This window comes from Bombina bombina, chromosome 2, assembly GCF_027579735.1.
Source record: "Bombina bombina isolate aBomBom1 chromosome 2, aBomBom1.pri, whole genome shotgun sequence".
Lineage (NCBI taxonomy): Eukaryota > Metazoa > Chordata > Amphibia > Anura > Bombinatoridae > Bombina > Bombina bombina.
The window spans coordinates 318289911-318314293 of record NC_069500.1 but is presented as its reverse complement, the minus strand read 5'-3'; the positions used below and the strand labels follow the sequence as shown (position 1 = coordinate 318314293).

The 24383-nt window shown below is 39.5% G+C and overlaps 1 protein-coding gene across 2 annotated transcripts in view; it reads left to right on the top strand.

The window, feature by feature from the left end:
- Positions 1 to 24383, top strand: part of AIFM3 (apoptosis inducing factor mitochondria associated 3) — a 161385-nt gene that overhangs the window by 23323 nt on the left and 113679 nt on the right. For both annotated transcript variants that reach the window (XM_053700492.1, XM_053700490.1), the window contains exons 8-9: positions 9227 to 9313; positions 22308 to 22399. In XM_053700492.1, coding sequence (XP_053556467.1) covers positions 9227 to 9313; positions 22308 to 22399 — 179 coding nt within the window. The remainder of the gene's footprint in view (positions 1 to 9226; positions 9314 to 22307; positions 22400 to 24383) is intronic.

The window sequence follows — 24383 nt, the reverse complement described above, 5'->3', positions numbered from 1 at the left end:
TGGATTTGCTAATGAAGAAAATATTCTTGAAATATTTGGGGCAAAAGTCTAAATGTTAAAATATATTACTGGCTTCTGACAAAAGATGATATGATCTGAACTTTCATAAAGAATCATACATCCAAAGCACTCCAGCCAACAGAAGAAATCTTTGTTTAAAAGACCTTTATTTTCATTAGTTGTGTCCAAAAGTTTACAGGAACAACATTTTGAACCTACAATAGGCTCTTAGTCATGTACTTTTGACTTTCATAAAGAATGACATTTTTGTAAGTCATATTTAAAAAAAAACAAAAAAACAAGGATGACAGGAATAGAATACATTTCCAGTTTTATTCTTTTATTTTAAAGCATTTTAGCATCTCTAGTTTCTAGTTAAGAATTGGCTTTAATATAAAAATTCTCCAGGATATATCACATTAGGGATAAACTTTCAAATTGTTACGAATGCAAATGAAAATGATTATCCGAATGAATTCACCAGAAAAATAAAAAGAAAACAAAAAATACTGATGAATTTCATCAGTGTTCATTTGTTTTCTTATACTTACTTTTTAGGGGTACAATACTTACTCTAACGCGCTCTGAAGAGTGTGGTAACCCATCCCTCTTCTTGCCAGAGCCCGGACATGCTTAGAAGGCTTAACACGCTCGGCTCCCAGGACCTGCACTAATTCTGAGCATGCTAAGCCTTCTGTTATCCCGGCCGGGCTTTGACAAGAAAAAAGATCGATTTAGCGTGCTCTCCAGAGCATGTTGCGGGAAGTATTGTAGCTACAGGTGAACTTTTCACCTGTAGCTTTGAAACATTTACATTAGTTTTAACTAACAAAAATTTAAATGTTTAACTAAAATTCAGTATTCATTTAGTTTAAAACAAAATGTATACTGAATTTTAGTTAACAATTTACATTTGTTTTACTTAAATAAAATAGTGCAGCCAACACATTTTCGGGGAAATAAATGTTCCCCAATATTCAAAATAAAAACGACATTTTCTTGTCTGCACAAGTTTACATTATTTAAAACATACTGATATCAATAGCAATAGTACAAAATGTCAGCACTAAAGGTGATAGTCACCAGTGTGCTTCTCCTTTTATCTTCTTGGCAGCTGTAGAGCGCTTGAATGCATTGATCTTACATCCCATGCAGGTAAACCCAACCCTATTTCCTAAACACTAACTCTAAAGCCTAGGAGTGCATTGATGATATTTCAGTGTTTGTGAGACTTTTTTTGTTTAGCAAACAGTTAACCACAGTTCTGAAGATGTGCTAACCCGACGAGCATTAACTTCAATTGCGCTCAATCGATTGCATTTATTTTAAACTTGTAATACCAGTGCAATTTAACCTGCTCACAAACGATCGCAAAAATCCAAAAACGCTTGTGGGCACATGTTGCACTCCATTCGTAATCTGTCCCTAAATAAATTAACCCTGATCCTGAGTCTTCAGTTTGCCATCTTATTCATATAGGCATAAAAGTCAGTCATGGTGTAAATGTGTAAAAGTAAGCTGTGCAATCTGGATTGATGCTACTGGAAGAAAAAAATGAATGTCAGTTTGAATTTGTATTCAAACTATTGTGTTTGTAATACCTGCTTAAGAGTTCCCTACCTTTAAAAGGACATGAAACCCACATTTTTTCTTTCATGATTCAGGTAGAGCAGTGATGGCTAACCTTGGCACCCCAGATGGTTTGGAACTACATTTCCCATGAAGCTTAGAATCTATGTAGTCTAGTTGAGCATCAAGGGAAATTTAGTTCCAAAAACATCAGGGGTACCAAGGTTAGCAATCACTGAGCATACACCGATTTTAAACAACTTTCCAATTTCTAATATCAAATTTGATTAATTCTATTGCTATCCTTTGTTAAAGGAGCGGCAATGGACTACTGGGGGCTAGTTCAACACTGCAAAGGCAGAATTTTTTTCACTTTCTGCAAGGACTTTTTTTAGTTCAATTTTTTTTGCTGCTCACCTCTGAGGTGGCGAAGAGAAATCACAGAGAGCTTGCTCACTCTCTCTTAGTGATTGACAGTCCCTTCACTCATGTGATTGGCTGTGCGAATTAAGGCGTGGGCATTACACACTCATCGGATTGTGTATTGATACATACCAGCCAGTGGATGAATAGATCCGCTGCGCGTATGCAGCAAAGGTGGACAGACAGCTTTGCAAGTTGAGAAGCTAACTCTGCTGGATCCCTGATTAACTCCAGTAGGAATGTTCGTGCTATAAGAGGGGGTGGGAGGGCTATGTGGAGGTGGGGTGAATAAAAAACTGTGCTCAGTCCCAGGGGGTCATAAGTATACATAAAATACCTTGTGCTCCATGATGTCCATAGTAGGATCACTTCTGGTTCACATACTGTGACTTACCCTCACTCGAGCACATTGTCCCACTGCTCATCGAGCCAACACTCAGCATCCCACGTCACTGTGACAGATCATCCCAGGTCACGCCTCCAATGTAGAGCGATCAGCCAAAAACAATAGAGATTAACTCCGCTCTTGAACAGGTACCCCTTCCGGGGAAAGGGTGTGTGGTCACAAAGTAGCAAAGAAGTATCCATTATCCCGGGAGTTAAAATAAAAATCTTTATTCATGTTTCAGTCATAAAATCACATATTGATAGTGCTGTAAGGTGTGTCAACGTGACACACGGACGTGTTCCGGCTTTATGCCATAGTCTCAGCAAAGGCTACGTCACAAAGCTAAAACGCGTCAGCTTGTCATGCTAATACACCTTCATGCACTATCAATATGTGATTTTATGACTGAACCATGAATAAAGATTTTTATTTTAAAGGGACACTGAACCCAAATTTCTCCAACATAGGTGTGTCCGGTCCACGGCGTCATCCTTACTTGTGGGATATTCTCTTCCCCAACAGGAAATGGCAAAGAGCCCAGCAAAGCTGGTCACATGATCCCTCCTAGGCTCCGCCTACCCCAGTCATTCTCTTTGCCGTTGTACAGGCAACATCTCCACGGAGATGGCTTAGAGTTTTTTAGTGTTTAACTGTAGTTTTTATTATTCAATCAAGAGTTTGTTATTTTGAAATAGTGCTGGTATGTACTATTTACTCAGAAACAGAAAAGAGATGAAGATTTCTGTTTGTAAGAGGAAAATGATTTTAGCAACCGTTACTAAAATCCATGGCTGTTCCACACAGGACTGTTGAGAGCAATTAACTTCAGTTGGGGGAACAGTGTGCAGTCTCTTGCTGCTTGAGGTATGACACATTCTAACAAGACGATGTAATGCTGGAAGCTGTCATTTTCCCTATGGGATCCGGTAAGCCATGTTTATTCAGCAAGTAAATAAGGGCTTCACAAGGGCTTATTAAGACTGTAGACTTTTTCTGGGCTAAATCGATTCATTATTAACACATATTTAGCCTTGAGGAATCATTTTATCTGGGTATTTTGATATAATAATATCGGCAGGCACTGTATTAGACACCTTATTCTTTAGGGGCTTTCCCAAAGCATAAGCAGAGCCTCATTTTCGCGCCGGTGTTGCGCACTTGTTTTTGAGAGGCATGGCATGCAGTCGCATGTGAGAGGAGCTCTGATACTTAGAAAAGACTTTCTGAAGGCGTCATTTGGTATCGTATTCCCCTTTGGGCTTGGTTGGGTCTCAGCAAAGCAGATACCAGGGACTGTAAAGGGGTTAAAGTTCAAAACGGCTCCGGTTCCGTTATTTTAAGGGTTAAAGCTTCCAAATTTGGTGTGCAATACTTTTAAGGCTTTAAGACACTGTGGTGAAAATTTGGTGAATTTTGAACAATTCCTTCATGTTTTTTCGCAATTGCAGTAATAAAGTGTGTTCAGTTTAAAATTTAAAGTGACAGTAACGGTTTTATTTTAAAACGTTTTTTGTACTTTGTTATCAAGTTTATGCCTGTTTAACATGTCTGAACTACCAGATAGACTGTGTTCTGAATGTGGGGAAGCCAGAATTCCTATTCATTTAAATAAATGTGATTTATGTGATAATGACAATGATGCCCAAGATGATTCCTCAAGTGAGGGGAGTAAGCATGGTACTGCATCATTCCCTCCTTCGTCTACACGAGTCTTGCCCACTCAGGAGGCCCCTAGTACATCTAGCGCGCCAATACTCCTTACTATGCAACAATTAACGGCTGTAATGGATAATTCTGTCAAAAACATTTTAGCCAAAATGAACACTTATCAGCGTAAGCGCGGCTGCTCTGTTTTAGATACTGAAGAGCATGACGACGCTGATAATAATATTTCCGAAGGGCCCCTAACCCAGTCTGATGGGGCCAGGGAGGTTTTGTCTGAGGGAGAAATTACTGATTCAGGGAACATTTCTCAACAGGCTGAACCTGATGTGATTGCATTTAAATTTAAGTTGGAACATCTCCGCATTCTGCTTAAGGAGGTATTATCCACTTTGGATGATTGTGACAAGTTGGTCATCCCAGAGAAACTATGTAAAATGGACAAGTTCCTAGCGGTGCCGGGGCTCCCAGAAGCTTTTCCTATACCCAAGCGGGTGGCGGACATTGTTAACAAGGAATGGGAAAGGCCCGGTATTCCTTTCGTCCCTCCCCCCATATTTAAAAAATTGTTTCCTATGGTCGACCCCAGAAAGGACTTATGGCAGACAGTCCCCAAGGTCGAGGGAGCGGTTTCCACTTTAAACAAACGCACCACTATACCCATAGAGGATAGTTGTGCTTTCAAAGATCCTATGGATAAAAAATTAGAAGGTTTGCTTAAAAAGATGTTTGTTCAGCAAGGTTACCTTCTACAACCAATTTCATGCATTGTCCCTGTCGCTACAGCCGCATGTTTCTGGTTCGATGATCTGATAAAGGCGGTCGATAGTGAGTCTCCTCCTTTTGAGGAGATTATGGACAGAATCAATGCTCTCAAATTGGCTAATTCTTTCACCCTAGACGCCACTTTGCAATTGGCTAGGTTAGCGGCTAAGAATTCTGGGTTTGCTATTGTGGCGCGCAGAGCGCTTTGGTTGAAATCTTGGTCGGCTGATGCGTCTTCCAAGAACAAGCTACTTAACATTCCTTTCAAGGGGAAAACGCTGTTTGGCCCTGACTTGAAAGAGATTATCTCTGATATCACTGGGGGTAAGGGCCACGCCCTTCCTCAGGATCGGCCTTTCAAGGCAAAAAATAAACCTAATTTTCGTCCCTTTCGTAGAAACGGACCAGCCCAAGGTGCTACGTCCTCTAAGCAAGAGGGTAATACTTCTCAAGCCAAGCCAGCTTGGAGACCAATGCAAGGCTGGAACAAGGGAAAGCAGGCCAAGAAACCTGCCACTGCTACCAAGACAGCATGAAATGTTGGCCCCCGATCCGGGACCGGATCTGGTGGGGGGCAGACTCTCTCTCTTCGCTCAGGCTTGGGCAAGAGATGTTCTGGATCCTTGGGCGCTAGAAATAGTCTCCCAAGGTTATCTTCTGGAATTCAAGGGACTTCCCCCAAGGGGGAGGTTCCACAGGTCTCAGTTGTCTTCAGACCACATAAAAAGACAGGCATTCTTACATTGTGTAGAAGACCTGTTAAAAATGGGAGTGATTCATCCTGTTCCATTAAGAGAACAAGGGATGGGGTTCTACTCCAATCTGTTCATAGTTCCCAAAAAAGAGGGAACGTTCAGACCAATCTTAGATCTCAAGATCTTAAACAAGTTTCTCAAGGTTCCATCGTTCAAGATGGAAACCATTCGAACTATTCTTCCTTCCATCCAGGAAGGTCAATTCATGACCACGGTGGATTTAAAGGATGCGTATCTACATATTCCTATCCACAAGGAACATCATCGGTTCCTAAGGTTCGCATTCCTGGACAAACATTACCAGTTCGTGGCGCTTCCTTTCGGATTAGCCACTGCTCCAAGGATTTTCACAAAAGTACTAGGGTCCCTTCTAGCTGTGCTAAGACCAAGGGGCATTGCTGTAGTACCTTACTTGGACGACATTCTGATTCAAGCGTCGTCCCTTCCTCAAGCAAAGGCTCACACGGACATTGTCCTGGCCTTTCTCAGATCTCACGGATGGAAAGTGAACGTGGAAAAGAGTTCTCTATCCCCGTCAACAAGGGTTCCCTTCTTGGGAACAATAATAGACTCCTTAGAAATGAGGATTTTTCTGACAGAGGCCAGAAAAACAAAACTTCTAGACTCTTGTCGGATACTTCATTCCGTTCCTCTTCCTTCCATAGCTCAGTGCATGGAAGTGATCGGGTTGATGGTAGCGGCAATGGACATAGTTCCTTTTGCGCGCATTCATCTAAGACCATTACAACTGTGCATGCTCAGTCAGTGGAATGGGGACTATACAGACTTGTCTCCGAAGATACAAGTAAATCAGAGGACCAGAGACTCACTCCGTTGGTGGCTGTCCCTGGACAACCTGTCACAAGGGATGACATTCCGCAGACCAGAGTGGGTCATTGTCACGACCGACGCCAGTCTGATGGGCTGGGGCGCGGTCTGGGGATCCCTGAAAGCTCAGGGTCTTTGGTCTCGGGAAGAATCTCTTCTACCGATAAATATTCTGGAACTGAGAGCGATATTCAATGCTCTCAAGGCTTGGCCTCAGCTAGCGAGGGCCAAGTTCATACGGTTTCAATCAGACAACATGACAACTGTTGCGTACATCAACCATCAGGGGGGAACAAGGAGTTCCCTAGCGATGGAAGAAGTGACCAAAATCATTCTATGGGCGGAGTCTCACTCCTGCCACCTGTCTGCTATCCACATCCCAGGAGTGGAAAATTGGGAAGCGGATTTTCTGAGTCGTCAGACATTGCATCCGGGGGAGTGGGAACTCCATCCGGAAATCTTTGCCCAAGTCACTCAGCTGTGGGGCATTCCAGACATGGATCTGATGGCCTCTCGTCAGAACTTCAAAGTTCCTTGCTACGGGTCCAGATCCAGGGATCCCAAGGCGGCTCTAGTGGATGCACTAGTAGCACCTTGGACCTTCAAACTAGCTTATGTGTTCCCGCCGTTTCCTCTCATCCCCAGGCTGGTAGCCAGGATCAATCAGGAGAGGGCGTCGGTGATCTTGATAGCTCCTGCGTGGCCACGCAGGACTTGGTATGCAGATCTGGTGAATATGTCATCGGCTCCACCTTGGAAGCTACCTTTGAGACGAGACCTGCTTGTTCAGGGTCCGTTCGAACATCCGAATCTGGTTTCACTCCAGCTGACTGCTTGGAGATTGAACGCTTGATTTTATCGAAGCGAGGGTTCTCAGATTCTGTTATCGATACTCTTGTTCAGGCCAGAAAGCCTGTAACTAGAAAGATTTACCACAAAATTTGGAAAAAATATATCTGTTGGTGTGAATCTAAAGGATTCCCTTGGGACAAGGTTAAGATTCCTAGGATTCTATCCTTCCTTCAAGAAGGATTGGAAAAGGGATTATCTGCAAGTTCCCTGAAGGGACAGATTTCTGCCTTGTCGGTGTTACTTCACAAAAAACTGGCTGCTGTGCCAGATGTTCAAGCCTTTGTTCAGGCTCTGGTTAGAATTAAGCCTGTTTACAAACCTTTGACTCCTCCTTGGAGTCTCAATTTAGTTCTTTCAGCTCTTCAGGGGGTTCCGTTTGAACCCTTGCATTCCGTTGATATTAAGTTATTATCTTGGAAAGTTTTGTTTTTAGTTGCAATTTCTTCTGCCAGAAGAGTTTCAGAATTATCTGCTCTGCAGTGTTCTCCTCCTTATCTGGTGTTCCATGCAGATAAGGTGGTTTTACGTACTAAACCTGGTTTTCTTCCAAAAGTTGTTTCTAACAAAAACATTAACCAGGAGATTATCGTACCTTCTCTGTGTCCGAAACCAGTTTCAAAGAAGGAACGTTTGTTGCACAATTTGGATGTTGTTCGCGCTCTAAAATTCTATTTGGATGCTACAAAGGATTTTAGACAAACATCTTCCTTGTTTGTTGTTTATTCCGGTAAAAGGAGAGGTCAAAAAGCAACTTCTACCTCTCTCTCTTTTTGGATTAAAAGCATCATCAGATTGGCTTACGAGACTGCCGGACGGCAGCCTCCCGAAAGAATCACAGCTCATTCCACTAGGGCTGTGGCTTCCACTTGGGCCTTCAAGAACGAGGCTTCTGTTGATCAGATATGTAGGGCAGCGACTTGGTCTTCACTGCACACTTTTACCAAATTTTACAAGTTTGATACTTTTGCTTCTTCTGAGGCTATTTTTGGGAGAAAGGTTTTGCAAGCCGTGGTGCCTTCCATTTAGGTGACCTGATTTGCTCCCTCCCTTCATCCGTGTCCTAAAGCTTTGGTATTGGTTCCCACAAGTAAGGATGACGCCGTGGACCGGACACACCTATGTTGGAGAAAACAGAATTTATGTTTACCTGATAAATTACTTTCTCCAACGGTGTGTCCGGTCCACGGCCCGCCCTGGTTTTTTTAATCAGGTCTGATAATTTATTTTCTTTAACTACAGTCACCACGGTACCATATGGTTTCTCCTATGCAAATATTCCTCCTTAACGTCGGTCGAATGACTGGGGTAGGCGGAGCCTAGGAGGGATCATGTGACCAGCTTTGCTGGGCTCTTTGCCATTTCCTGTTGGGGAAGAGAATATCCCACAAGTAAGGATGACGCCGTGGACCGGACACACCGTTGGAGAAAGTAATTTATCAGGTAAACATAAATTCTGTTTTTTTCTTTCGTGATTCAGATAGAGCATGCAATTTTAAGCAACTTTCTAATTTACTCCTATTATCAAATTTTCTTCATTCTCTTGGTATCTTTATTTGAAATGCAAGAATGTACGTTTAGATGCCGGCCCATTTTTTATGAACAACCTGGGTTGTTCTTGCTGATTGGTGGATAAATTCATCCAGCAATAAAAAAGTGCTGTCCAGAGTTCTGAAACAAAAAAAAAGCTTAGATGCCTTCTTTTTAAATAAAGATAGCAAGAGAACGAAGAAAAATTGATAATAGGAGTAAATTAGAAAGTTGCTTAAAATTGCATGCTCTATCAGAATCGCAAATGAAAAAATTTGGGTTCAGTGTCCCTTTAACTTTTGGGATATTGGTTACTTCTTTGCTATTTGGATCCAACATTATAAAATAAAATCTAGCTAAGGAATACACAAAAATCCTGTTTCATACAGTTAACATTAATAAACAGGAAATACGTTTGAATCTTTATATTTCTTTATTTTTCTTGTTTCTACCATAGTCAATGGATTCTCAAGCAGAGCAGATTTTCCTTCGATCCAAAGAATTCTTCCATACCTATGACATTGAAGTACTGACAGAAACACAGGTAAGGAAGCTAGCATACGATAAATAAACATGTTAATTCAATACTACATGTTTTTTCATTATATTAATAAAGTTTATATAGTAAATACATATTAATAGTTATTTAATAAGTGATTTAATTAAACCTCAAAGAATGTTTGTATGATAGATTAAAACAAGGCAATCTATTTTTTATGACCATAAATATAAAAGCTATTTTGTACAAATATCTGAAATGAAGAAATTGATTTAGTTGTCTGGTATGGCGTTATATTTCTTTATACATTATAACAAAGTAAATAGAAAATTACCTAGAAGGTTAAGATAACCTGTGCAATAATATGCCATACATTGTGGATTCAGGACTTTTGAAGTTTTGTTTTTGTGCTAAAACTTAAAGGGCCATTATAGTCAAAACATGACATACTATAATCCACAAAGTAGTTAAACACACAGTAGAAATATTGCTTGGGACTCGCCTTTCAGAAACAGTTAAGTTGCATATGCACATTTAGAAGCAATTTCTATGTTAGAGCAGTGCCGGGCAAACTGTTTAGCTACATTTATTTAAAACCCTGATTCAGAAATAGTTGGGACAGTATGGAAAATGCAAAAAAAAAAAAAAAAAAGAGTCATTTGACAATTCAATTCCCCCTGCACTATATAGAAAACACATTATTAACACATTATTTGATGTTTTACTATGTGAATTTAATGTATTTTTGAAAATATACACTCATTTAAAATCTGATGATGTTCCAAAAAAGTTGGAACAGTCGACTGTTTACCACTGTGTAACATCACCTTTTCTTTTAATAACATTTATTAAGCATTTGGTAACTGAAGACACTAGTTCAGCAAGCGGAATTTTCCCCCATTCAACCATTATGCATGTCTTAAGCTGCGACACTGTATGTGCCTTCGTTGCCTTATTTTGCGCTTCATAATGTGCCACACATGCGCTTGTAATCCGGGCAGAATGTGGTTTGGCGTTGGCCTGCTGAAAATTGCAGGGACTTCCCTGGAAAAGACGACGTCTGGATGGCAGCATATGTTGCTCCAAAATGTATACATATCTTTCTGCATTAACGGTGCCCTTACAGATGTACAAGTTACCCATGCCATGGGCATTGACACACCCCATACCTTGAAAGACGTTGGCTTTTGGACCTGATGCTGATAACAGCTTGGATGGTCCTTTTCCTCTTTGGCCCGGAGAACACAATTACTTTTTTTCCCCAAAAACTATTTGAAATGTTGACTCGTCGGACCACAAAACACAATTCCACTGTGCTACTGTCTATCTCAGAGCCCAGAGAAGTCGGGGGCGCTTCTGGACAGTGTTGATGTATGGCTTCTGCTTTGCATAGTAAAACCTTAACTTGCATCTGTGGATGCAGCGGTGACTGGTTTTGACTGACAAAGGTTTACCAAAGTATTCCCGAGCCTATGTCGTCAGGATATCCATTACAGACTCATGATGGTTTTTGAGACAGTGACGTCTAAAGGATCAGAGATCATGTATATTCAGAAGTGTTTTTTTGGCCTTGCCCTTTATACAAAGAGATTTGACTGGATTCATTGAATCTTTTAACCCCTTAATGACCGAGGACGTGCAGGGTACGTCCTCAAAAAAAAGGCAGTTAACGCCTGAGGACGTACCCTGCACGTCCTCGGTGTGGGAAGCAGCTGGAAGCGATCCCGCTTGCTTCCAGCTGCTTTCCGGTTATTGCAGTGATGCCTCGATATGGAGGCATCCTGCAATAACCTTTTTAAGCCATCCGGTGCAGAGAGAGCCACTCTGTGGCCCTCTCTGCACCGGAGATTGGTGGCTCACTGCGTTGGTGGGTGGGAGCCGGACCGGGAGGCGGGTGGCAGCCATCGATGGCCCTGCTGATGTGGAGGGGGGGCGGGATCATGGGCGGGGATGGCCGGGGGCGTGCACAGACGCGCGCGCGTGCACGGGAGGGCGGGCGCTTGCACGGGGAGGGAGCGGGTGGGAACCACTACGCTACAGGAAATCCAATAATAAAAAAATGTTAACAAATGTTAAAAAATGGCTAAAAAAGAGTTTAAAAAAAAAAACGATCAGCAAGGTGGTGGGGGTTTGTCTGTGTGTGGGGGGGGGGGGGAGCTACACTACAGAAAAAAACCAAACAAACAAAAAAAAAGCACTTTTTTTTGCAAACTGGGTACTGGCAGACAGTAAGGAAAAATGGAAAAAAACACAGTGAACTATTTTTTGTATTTGATCGCATTTGGCGGTGAAATGGTGGTATGAAATATACCAAAATTGGCCTAGATCAATACTTTGGGATGTCTACTAAAAAAAATATATATACATGTCAAGGGATATTCAGGGATTCCTGAAAGATATTAGTGTTCTAATGTAACTAGCGCTAATTTTGGAAAAAAGTGGTTTGGAAATAGCAAAGTGCTACTTGTATTTATGGCCCTATAACTTGCAAAAAAAGCAAAGAACATGTAAACATTTGGTATTTCTAAACTCAGGACAAAATTTAGAAACTATTTAGCATGGGTGTTTTTTGGTGGTTGTAGATATGTAACAGATTTTGGGGGTCAACGTTAGAAAAAGTGTGTTTTTTTCCATTTTTCCTCATATTTTATAAATTTTTTTATAGTAAATTATAAGATATGGTATCTTTAGAAAGTCCATTTAGTGGCGAGAAAAACGGTATATAATATGTGTGGGTACAGTAAATGAGTAAGAAGAAAATTACAGCTAAACACAAACACTGCAAAAATGTAAAAATAGCCTTGGTCCCAAACGGACAGAAAATGGAAAAGTGCTGTGGTCATTAAGGGGTTAATTATATTGTGCACTGTAGAAAGTGAAATGCCCAAAATCCTACCATTTTGTCTTTAGGGGATGTTGTTCTCAAAGTCTTGGATTATTCGCTGATGCATCTGTTGGCAGATTGGCAAGCCTCGGCCCATCCTTGGTCTTGAAGGACTAGGCCTTCTTTGGAGGCTCCTTATATCTTATAATTAGACGATAGCCTCACCTGTTTTACATCGCCTTTTTATTTCAACTTGTCCCATCGCTATTAGTCCTCAATTGCCCCATCCTAACTTTTTGGGAACAAGTTGTAGTCATCAGATTTGAAATGAGTGTATATTTTAAAAAATCCATTAAATTCACAAAGTAAAGCATCAAATAATGTGTTAATAATGTGGTTTCAATATAGTACAGGGTGAATTGCATTTTTCAAATGACTCTTTTTGTTTGTTTCTTTTGCATTTTCCATACTGTCCCATCTTTTTCGGAATTGGGGTTGTAGAAAAATGTTTTACCAGGGAAAATAAAAATACATTCAGATTTCTATCATTTTTAAATATGTCCTGGGACATATTACTATTGACACGAATGAGTGTCTCTTATTCTATTTAAAGGGGCAGACATGTTTAAATATGTCCATTATACATATGAAAAGGAATAATTTTCATGTTAGTCTTTTATATATTTATTTTTATGTTAATTCTGCTTATTTTGATTTTGAAGCTAACAGGAAGTGACACTAGGACCTAAGACATGATTGCTCACAGGCTAATAAGCAGATCTCCCTCTGCATTATTAGACAGTGACATACCTCAAAAATAAAGACTGCAAGGCATTTTAAATTCCCATTTTTTTAGCTGTTCCAAAGAAAAATGATACTATCTAAAATAAAGTGTATAGCTATGTAAATGAAAAAGCCATTTTCTATTCATTAATGTTTAACATATCTGCATCTTATTTTGCAAAACGAATCTTACTTAAAGGTACATTATACACTAGATTTTTCTTTGCATAAATGTTTTGTAGATGATCCATTTATATAACCCATCTGGGTGTGTTTTTGTAAAATGTTATAGTTTTGCTTATTTTTAAATAACAGTGTGCTGATTTTCAGACTCCTAATCAAGCCCCAAAGTTTTAGATGTATACTGATGTCAACAGACTTCAGACTGCTTCTGTTTGTATGATGGGTCGATTCATATGCAGGGGACAGGGGGGAGGTTCTGCTATCAGCCCCTTTCAGTGGGTGTCCCAGGCTTATCTTATTAACTGTTAAATTGTGAGCTACTAAGTAAGTTTTTAAAAGGTTTTACACTGGATTTTTAGATCAGTATCTGTGCATGTTATTCTTTATAGTAATGTCTATTACGTGCAGTTAAAGGGACACTGAACCCAAATGTTTTCTTTTGTGATTCAGATAGAGCATGCAATTTTAAGCAGCTTTCTAATTGACTCCTATTATCAAATTGTATTCATTCTCTTGGTATCTTTATTTGAAATGCAAGAAAGTAAGTTTAGATGTAAGTTTAGATACCGGCCCATTTTTGTTGAACAAACTGGGTTGTTCTTGCTGATTGGTGGATAAATTCACCCACCAATAAACAAGTGCTTTCCATGGTTCTGAGCCAAAAAAATAGCTTAGATGCCTTCATTTTATAATAAAGAAAGCAAGAGAACAAAGGAAAATTGATAAAAGGTGTAAATTAGAAAGTTGATTAAAATTGCATGCGCTATCTGAATAACGACTGCAGCACTTTTCCATTTTCTGTCCGTTTGGGACCAAGGCTAATTTTACATTTCTGCGGTGTTTGTGTTTAGCTGTAATTTTCCTCTTATTCATTTACTGTACCCACACATATTATATACCATTTTTCTCGCCATTAAATGGACTTTCTAAAGATACCATTATTTTCATCATATCTTATAATTTACTATAAAAATTTTTATAAAATATGAGGAAAAAATTGAAAAAAACACACTTTTTCTAACTTTGACCCTCAAAATCTCCTACACTTCAACAACTACCAAAAAACTCCCATGCTAAATAGTTTCTAAATTTTGTCCTGAGTTTAGAAATACTCAATGTTTACATGTTTTTTGCTTTTTTTGCAAGTTATAGGGCAATAAGTACAAGTAGCACTTTGCTATTTCCAAATTTTTTTAAAAAAAATTAGCGATAGTTACATTGGAATACTGATATCTGTCAGGAATCCCTGATTATCCCTTCACATATATATATTTTTTAAAAGAACACAACCTAAGGTATTAAACATGGGGTATTTTGACTCTTTCCATGCAACTATGTTACCACCAATCTATGCCAAAGTTTGAAAAAAAAAAAAAGTGGTGATTTTTTGACAAAATAGCAATTCAAGAATACATTTACTGAGAACGTTAAGGGTTACTGCCAAATAACACCCCAATATGTCTTCAGCAGCATCTCCTGAGTACAGTGATACCACCCATGTATAGGTCTGTTGGGTTCTCTGGGGGCTAAAAGGCCTTATTTTTAGGGGGCGCATTCCAGTTTTTTAACTTGGAATTTTCACATCTGTCATCATGCACCCATGTCCTATTTGGGACATTTCTGAAGCCGGACAATGCAAATTACCCCCATCAAACCATATATTTTTTAAAAAGTAGACACCCTAGGGTATTTCAAATGCTGGTATTTTAACACTTTGCATGCACTAAGTCAACCACCAGTCTTTGTCAAACTTTTGGGTAGTCATTTTGGTGTGTTATTTTTCACACACATTGTACTTTAGGCATGGATTCTCAGTTCCTGTTATATGTTACTGACCAAAAACACCTCAATATGTATTCAACAACATCTCCTGAGTACAGTGATACCACCCATGTATAGGTGTGTTGGGTTCTCTGGGGGCTAAAAGGCCTTATTTTTAGGGGGCGCATTCCAGTTTTTCAACTTGGAATTTTCATATCTGTCATCATGCACCCATGTCCTATTTGGGACATTTCTGAAGCCGGGCAATGTAAATTACCCCCTTCAAACCATATATTTTTGAAAAGTAGACACCCTAGGGTATTTCAAATGCTGGTATTTTAACACTTTCCATGCACTAATTCAACCACAAGTCTTTGTCAAACTTTTAGGTAGTCATTTTTTTGCATTATTTTTCACACACATTGTATTTTAGGCATATATTCTCAGTCCCTGTTATGTGTTACTGCCAAAAAAAACCTCAATATGTATTCACCAACATCTCCTGAGTACAGTGATACCACCCATGTATAGGTGTGTTGGGTTCTCTGGGGGCTAAAAGGCCTTATTTTTAGGGGGCGCATTCCAGTTTTTCAACTTGGAATTTTCATCTGTCATCATGCACCCATGTCCTATTTGGGACATTTCTGAATCCGGGCAATGTAAATTACCCCCATCAAACCATATATTTTTGAAAAGTAGACACCCTAGGGTATTTAAAATGCTGTTATTTTAACACTTTCCATGCACTATTTCAACCACTAGTCTTTGTCAAACTTTTGGGTAGTCATTTTTTTGTGTTATTTTTCACACACATTGTACTTTAGGCATGGATTCTCAGTCCCTGTTATGTGTTACTGCCAAAAAAAACCGCAATATGTGTTCAACAACATCTCCCGAGTACAGTGATACCACCTATGTATAGGTGTGTCGGGTTCTCTGGGGGCTAAAAGGCCTTAATTTTAGGTAGCGCATTCCAGTTTTTCAACTTGGAATTTTCATATCTGTCATCATGCACCCATGTCCTATTTGGGACATTTCTGAAGCCGGGCAATGTAAATTACCCCCATCAAACCATATATTTTTGAAAAGTAGACACCCTAGGGTATTTCAAATGCTGGTATTTTAACACTTTCCCTGCACTAATTCAACCACTAGTCTTTGTCAAACTTTTAGGCAGTCATTTTTTTGCATTATTTTTCACACACATTGTACTTTAGGCATATATTCTCAGTCCCTGTTATGTGGTACTGCCAAAAAAAACCTCAATATGTGTTCAACAACATCTCCCGAGTACAGTGATACCACCTATGTATAGGTGTGTCGGGTTCTCTGGGGGCTAAAAGGCCTTATTTTTAGGGGGCGCATTCCAGTTTTTCAACTTGGAATTTTCACATCCCATGCACCCATGTCCTATGTAGGACATTTCTGAAGCCGGCCAATGTAATTTACCCCCATCAAACCATATATTTTTGAAAAGTAGACACCCTAGGGTATTTCAAATGCTGGTATTTTAACACTTTCCATGCACTAATTCAACCACCAGTCTTTGTCAAACTATTGGGCAGTCATTTTTTGTGTGTTATTTTTCACACACATTGAACTTTAGACATGAATTCTCAGCTCCTGTTATGTGTTACTGCCAAAGAAGACCCCAATATGTGTTCACCAACATCTCCTGAGTACAGTGATACCACCTATGCATAAGTTTCTTGGCTTGTTTTCATTTTTATACACACATTGCTTTTTGACTATGATTTAGGAGAGACTGTTGTAAGTTAGTGCAAAAAAATACTTCAGGTTGTTTTCTGCTAGGCACCCTGAGTACACCTATGCCCCCCATGCATAAGTTTGCCAGGATTTTGGGAAGGTTATGTTACAATTTTATGACTTGTGATTTTAGTTATTAAGTGAGAGTATTTCTTCTGATAGGCCTATCTTTAGTTTGGGGCCTATTGTAAACCCCACTTTTATTTATTGCCATGAAAGTGTATATTTTTGAAATGTTGACACCCCAAGGTATTGTATATGGTGTGCTTTGATGCATTTGAAGTAACTGTTTTAGCCAAAAAAATTGGAGAAAGTGTATGGTGGCATTTTTTCAATTTTCATTTTTACACTTACATTGCTTTTTGACTATGATTTAGGAGAGACTGTTGTAAGTTAGTGCAAAAAAATACTTCAGGTTGTTTTCTGCTAGGCACCCTGAGTACACCTATGCCCCCCATGCATAGGTTTGCCAGGATTTTGGGAAGGTTATGTTACAATTTTATGACTTGTGATTTTAGTTATTAAGTGAGAGTATTTCTTCTGATAGGCCTATCTTTAGTTTGGGGCCTATTGTAAACCCCACTTTTATTTATTGCCATGAAAGTGTATATTTTTTAAATGTTGACACCCCAAGGTATTGTATATGGTGTGCTTTGATGCCTTTGAAGCAACCGTTTTAGCCAAAAAAATTGGAGAAAGTGTATGGTGGCATTTTTTCAATTTTCATTTTTACACACACATTGCTTTTTGACTATGATTTAGGAGAGACTGTTGTAAGTTAGTGCAAAAAAAATACTACAGGTTGTTTTCTGCAAGGCACCTTGAGAACACCTATGTCCCCCATGCATAGGTTTGACAGGGGTTTTTGTAAAAAAAAAAAAAAGAACAGCCCCATTTTAGAAAAAAAAAATATATTAGTGAAATGTAAAAATCTGGCACATTAAAAGTAAAAAAATAACAAAAAATTTAACAGTAAACATAACAAAAAAAAATAACAGCAAATGTATTTATTTTTTAAAAATTGACCATTGTATGGTACCGCTTGAAGCAGTCCCCAATGCAGAGTCCAGGCTGTCCAGGGCAATCAGGACAGTGATATACAGTGTCCCTTCTCTGCCCCCTCTTGGTACAGACTCTGCATTTTTTTTGTGGTCTCTGCTTTGCGGCAGTAGGGGGGATTTTAAATATAAAATGAGTAGCCCCAACTCTGCTCTCTCCCATCACCGCCCGGGGAGCAGGTGCATCATGGTACAAAATCCCCGAAATGATCTGGAGCTGAAATTGTAAAAAAGTCTGTTTCATTCCGGGGTTTGCTTTTTTGAACAACAAAAAAGCGTTGTGGGTTGCAATCTGCATTAGGTAAATTGCAACCTTTTTGTACCAGGCCCTTGTCTTCCGCATAATTAGGTAGGGCTGCAGCAGCTGATCTGCCAGATCAACCCCACCCATATGCCGGTTATAAGACTTGATGCACACTGGCTTCCTTATGATTTCAGCTCTGCCACGTACAGAGACCGCCACCGTCCTCTCTGTGTGGATGGTGGTAAGAAGGTATACATCCTTCTTGTCTCTGTACTTAAGTGCCAACAGCTCCTCTTGGCGCAGAGCTGAGGTCTCCCCCCTTCGTAGCCGGGTGCGTACAAGTTGTCCTGGGAAACCTGTGCGATTCTTTTTAATAGTACCGCAAGCTACTGTATCAAAGCAATACAGTAGCTTGAACAAAAGGACACTTGTATAAAAATTGTCTAAGTACAAGTGATACCCTTTGTTCATTAGGGGTAATATCAGGTCCCAGACAATCTTGCCAGTGGTTCCCATATGTTCTGGGCAACCTGGAGGGTCAAGGTGGCTATCCTTTCCCTCATACACCCGTAAGGCCTGAGTATACCCAGTCTCGCTCTCACAGAGCTTATACACCTTTACCCCATACCTGGAGCGCTTGGAAGGAATATACTGCTTGAATCCCAGCCTTCCCTTATACTTCATCAGGGATTCATCAACGCATATATTCCTTCCAGGTGTATAAGCCTCTGCAAACCTGGCAGAAAAGTGGGTAATCAGGGGGCGGATTTTATACAGCCTGTCAAATTGGGGATGCTCCCTAGGGGGGCACAGGCTGTTGTCGCTGAAGTGCATGAAATGAAGAATCATTTCATACCTCTGCCTCGACATACTCTGGGAGAAAATGGGGGTAGAGCAGATGGGGCTACTGCTCCAGTAGGAGCGAACGGAGGGCTTCTTTATGATGCCCATCAGCATAATCAATGCCCAGAATTTTTTAAATTCTGGCACATTGATGGGGGCCCATTGCTGCTTTGCCAAATATGTTTCAGGCTTTGCAGCACGGTACTGATGGGCATATAAATTAGTTTGGGCGACAATGTTCCCCAATACATCATCACCCAGAAACACCTCCAGAAACTATTGGGGGCTAAAACCTGCCACATCTATATTTATGCCAGCATTTGCTGTGAAGGGTGGGATATCTGGCCTCTGGAGATGAGGCGTTACCCACTCTTCAGCGGAAATGGCAGCAACACGCCTCCTTCTAGCAGGGGGGCTGGCAGGGGGGCTAGCAGGGGGGCTTGCAGGGGGGCTAGCAGCCACAGATACATCACTATCAGTTGAGACTGCATATAATGATGTATCTGAGCATATGGCAGGGTCAAAATTGGGGGTAGAGGCATCTGACTCTGACGCAAGGATGGCATATGCCTCCTCAGCACTATATGTTTTCTTTGACATTATTGTATCTGTCACAGAAAACCAAAATTAATTAATTAACTAAATGGCCTTTGGGCTTTTTAAAAAAAAGTACAGCTATGCTAATGCCAGTGATTTATAGCGATCACTGGCAAGGTAGGGGTTAAATACTCTTTAAATTAAATTAACTAAATGGCTCTGAAAGGAGCCTTTGGGTTTTTAAAAAATTACAACAACAAAAATTAACCCCTAAAAAAATGCACAGACAGCAAAAAAGTACAGCTATGCTAATGCCAGTGATTTATAGCGATCAATGGTAAGCTAGGGGTTAAATACTCTTTAAATTAAATTAAATTAGCTAAATGGCTCCGAAAGGAGCCTTTGGGTTTTTAAAAAATTACAACAACAAAAATTAAGCCCTAAAAAAATGCACAGACAGCAAAAAAGTACAGCTATGCTAATGCCAGTGATTTATAGCGATCACTGGCAAGGTAGGGGTTAAATACTCTTTAAATTAAATTAAATTAGCTAAATGGCTCTGAAAGGAGCCTTTGGGTTTTTAAAAAATTACAACAACAAAAATTAACCCCTAAAAAAATGCACAGACAGCAAAAAAGTACAGCTATGCTAATGCCAGTGATTTATAGCGATCACTGGCAAGCTAGGGGTTAAATACTATTTAAATTAAATTAAATTAGCTAAATGGCTCTGAAAGGAGCGTTTGGGTTTTTAAAAAATTACAACAACAAAAATTAACCCCTAAAAAATGCACAGACAGCAAAAAAGTACAGCTATGCTAATGCCAGTGATGTATAGCGATCACTGGCAAGCTAGGGGTTAAATAGTCTTTAAATTAAATTAAATTAGCTAAATGGCTCTGAAAGGAGCCTTTGGGTTTTTTTAAAAAAATACAACAACAAAAATTAACCTCTAAAAAAATGCACAGACAGCAAAACAAAGTGCAGCTGTGCTACTGCCAGTGATTTATAGTGATCACTGGCAAGCTAGGGGTTAATGGCTCTGAAAAGAGCCTTTGGATTTTAAATTTTTTAACAAATAAAAGAAATAAATCTCTCTCTGCTAAAATACAGGTCTCTCTCTCTCTCCAACAAAATAGCAAGTGAGGAGAGGGAGGGAGATCCACACTGATCAGAGTCAATATTTACAAATATTGACCTGATCAGACAAATGGGAGATTTTATTATTTTTTTTTTTTTTTTGTGGGAAGGATCAGATTGGGTGACCCTAGCTTGCCCCTATGATGAGGCAGGCTAGGGACACCCCCAGAGGCCCCATGATGCACTGGGCATCGCCATTTTGGAAGCCTCATGGGGGAGGGGGGGCTATATAGGGGCTTTTATATTTTATTACCCGTTTTTTTTTCCCTATTTTTAATTTAATTTATATACTAACTAAGTGCCTCGACCCATCGAGGCACTTAGCACACTAGCAGAGCATCGGAAGCGTGTCCGATCGCTTCCGATGCTCTGCTGCACTGCCGGGCTCCACGTAGAGCAAAACCGGAAGTGATCACTCAAGGGGGAGTGATCGCTCCGGTCCCGGCACTCCGGAACAGCACTGCAGGGATGCCTAGACATCGACGCATCTCTGCGGTACTGTAATAGTGTCTGGAAGCGATCTTGATCGCTTCCAGCACTCACTTTAGCCGAGGTCGTGCAGGGTACGTCGTCAGGCGTTAACTGCCTTTTTTTTCGGACGTACCCTGCACGTCCTCGGTCACTAAGGGGTTAAATGAAAATTGGTGTATACTGCCCCTTTAAGCTAATATTTACATTGTGACTGGGGGTATATTTTTAGAATTTACATCACAAGTGCAGTTATGTCAATTGAAAAGATTAAAAAATGAACAGCAAGGTTATTAAAAGTTGCTTGAACTGATGTATGATTATGTTCATCTTTCTAGGTTTATTGTGAATATAAATAAGTTCACAAGGTAAAAAACAGGTTGCTCAAGCTTATGCTGTTAATTTATATTATGCTTATCTTGCATCAGAACATAATACTTTAGCAATAGTCTAAAGGTTAAATTGAGGAAAAAGACAATGTAGCGTCTTATGGAATGTGTCAGATAAAGGTGGTATGATTGTCAACTAGTATATACACACCTGTAAGAGAGTTTTTAAATAAAGATTTATTGTTTTATATGTATTACATTTATCTCTTAAAGCTGTATGTTTCTTTGCTTAAAATACTTTTTATGCTAAAAATAATTTTAGCTTAACCCTTTTTTCATACAGAAAATATTGAAATTCTATAAATCTGAAAGTTTTTTTATCCTAATTTTCACACATACACTGTATATATATATATATATATATACTACATATAATAAAATTGAAATTTGAGTGGATATTTAGTAAATTTGTATTGTACATACAGTGGCCTCGATTTATCAAAGTCTGGCGGACCTGATCTGCCAGTGCGGATCAGGTCCGCCAAACCTCGCTAAATACGGAGAGCAATACGCTCTCCGTATTTAGCATTGCACCAGCAGCTCACAAGAGCTGCTGGTGCAACGCTTCCCCCTGCAGAATCGCGGCCAGTCGGCCGCCAGCAGGGAGGTGTCAATCAACCCGATTGTACTCGATCGGGTTGATTTCCGGCGATGTCTTTCCGCCTGCTCGGAGCAGGCGGACAGGTTATGGAGCAGCGGTCTTTAGACCGCTGCTTCATAAGTGGTGTTTCTGGCGAGCCTGCAGGCTCGCCAGAAACACGGGGCATCAAGTTCCATTCGGAGCTTGATAGATAGGCCCCAGTGACTCTGATTTTGTAACAGGGGAAATAATCTTAAATTAGCAAAATAAAATGTAACAAAAATGCAAAGGCTATTGAATTATATTTAACTCCAATATATAGATTCATATTTACTAAGCAGCTGATGAAAGGCAACAAATTATGAATAATTTCAGTGATAGGGTTAAGGAAATTTATTTTTGGTGCATCTTAAAAACCTTTTTGAAGGAGTCTTAAGTTCACATTCTGCAGAAATGATTTCAGGTTGTCAATGTGGACATAAGAAACAAGACAGTGATTTTCAAGGATGGGTTCAGAATGGAATACAACAAGATACTGATTGCCACCGGCAGCACGTAAGTTAAAAAAAACTGAAGCAGATGTAAATAACTATTTAAAGGGTCAGTAAAGTCAAGAGTATTTGTTCATGATTCAGATAGAGCATGCAAATTTCAAACATGCTTCCAACTACTACTATTATTTAATTTGCTTTGTTCGCTTGGCATCCTTTGTTGAAAGACATATCTAGATAGCCTGAGGAACAGAAATACATTACTGGGAGCTTGCTACTGATTGGTTCCTGCACTTATATGCCTCTTTTTGTATTAGGTAACCAGATGTGTTAAGCTAGTTCCCAGTACTACATTGCTGATCCTTTAACAAAGGATATCAAAAGAATCAAGCAAACTGTATGCTCTGTTTGATTCATGAAAGAAAATTTTGGGTTTCATGGCTCTTTAGGTATTAGTGGTCTCATACATTTTGCAAAAACATTAACAAAAAATATAAAACTTTCTTTTTCATGTATATATCTAGTTTGTACACAATGTAATACTTTTTAAATATGGTAAACTTACCCATGTAACCATGGTTATATGTATTTTAACAATTACTTGGTTTGAAAAATTACCTTTTTTTTATCATTATCCATAATTGTCCCAAACTATACTTCCCAGATAATTCCCTCACTGCAGCCCCTCCCAAAATAAAATCTTTTTATTTATTATCTATTGACTTGCATTTTAGCTGTGTTGTGCACAACCCACAGGTGTGAGCACAATGTTATCTATATGGCCCAGTGCCCACACGAACTAGCAGTCTCCTGTTGGGAAAAGCACATAAAAAAGCATGTGATTAAGAGGCTGTCTATAGTGGCTTAGAAACAGGCAGAAATTTAGAGGTTTGAATGTTATAAAGTATGTTAATATAACAATGTTGGTTGTGCAAAGCTGGGGGAATGGGTAGTAATGGCGTTATCTATATTTTTAAACAATAACAATTTTAGTGTTGACTGTCCCTTCAGCCATTTCCAGGTTTCTCACCTGTTTATATTCTCTTTTTAAGCAATTATTTAACACATAAACCATTCAGGATTTCAGTGGAAAGGTTTGCTGTTAAAAAGTAGTCCTCCCAGTCTTCTGATTTAATTCTGATTACCTACAGCATACACGCCACCTACCAGTTTTATCACGACTGTGAAAACATCATCTTGCTATCAAATTTTAATGCATTCATTAAATAAACCCTGTTTTTCGGGAAGAATGAAATGGTTACAATAGAAGGAAGTAAATTTGGTGTTGGGGTATTGTGATTAGGCTGTAGTGTAAAAAAGTCCATTGTGTATTATGAAATGAGCTTCTAGGGGAGGCCACGTATTGGGATAATTGTGGTTGAAGGGTTGTGGTGTTGGAACAGACAAGTGGGGCAGGCTTGGTTTGTGATAATTGTGGTATGTCTATTTATATGTAATTGCAGTGGGGACCAGGCTATGGTTAAACTTAATTATGATCAAAGTTAGATCACGTAGGGGACTGTTTGTGAGTGGGGCATGTGTAGGAAAATTATTACAGCAGGTTAGGTTGTACTTTGGATTTATTACCGTGGGGGGGTCTGGTGGTTTCATTCATATAAAAAGATTATTTATATTTGCTTGGCTGGTGTAAGGATCATGGTTTGGCTTGAACATCTGTCTGCCTTGTGGCTCATGTAAGGATTTTAAACCAGGTCAAGGAAAGTATAGTAAAGTGATTTGCATGATATTAATATTAGGTTGCTGGTAGAAGGTTTGAAACAGATTTTCAGCAGAAGTAGAGATAAACTACTTGCTTAGATAGCACAAAGTTCAGCAAAGGCACAAAGAATAATACCCCCCATTATTTTCCTTACTGTTGCAACTGTTCCACCCCAAAGCCACCACACTCCAGGCAGAAAGATCACCAAAACTACTATACACACCAAGACATGAATAAACCCTAAATAACCACAACCCTCCATCTCAATAACCCATTCACTACTAAAGCCTCTTTCTGCTATTCACCACAATCTCCATCGCTAAATAGT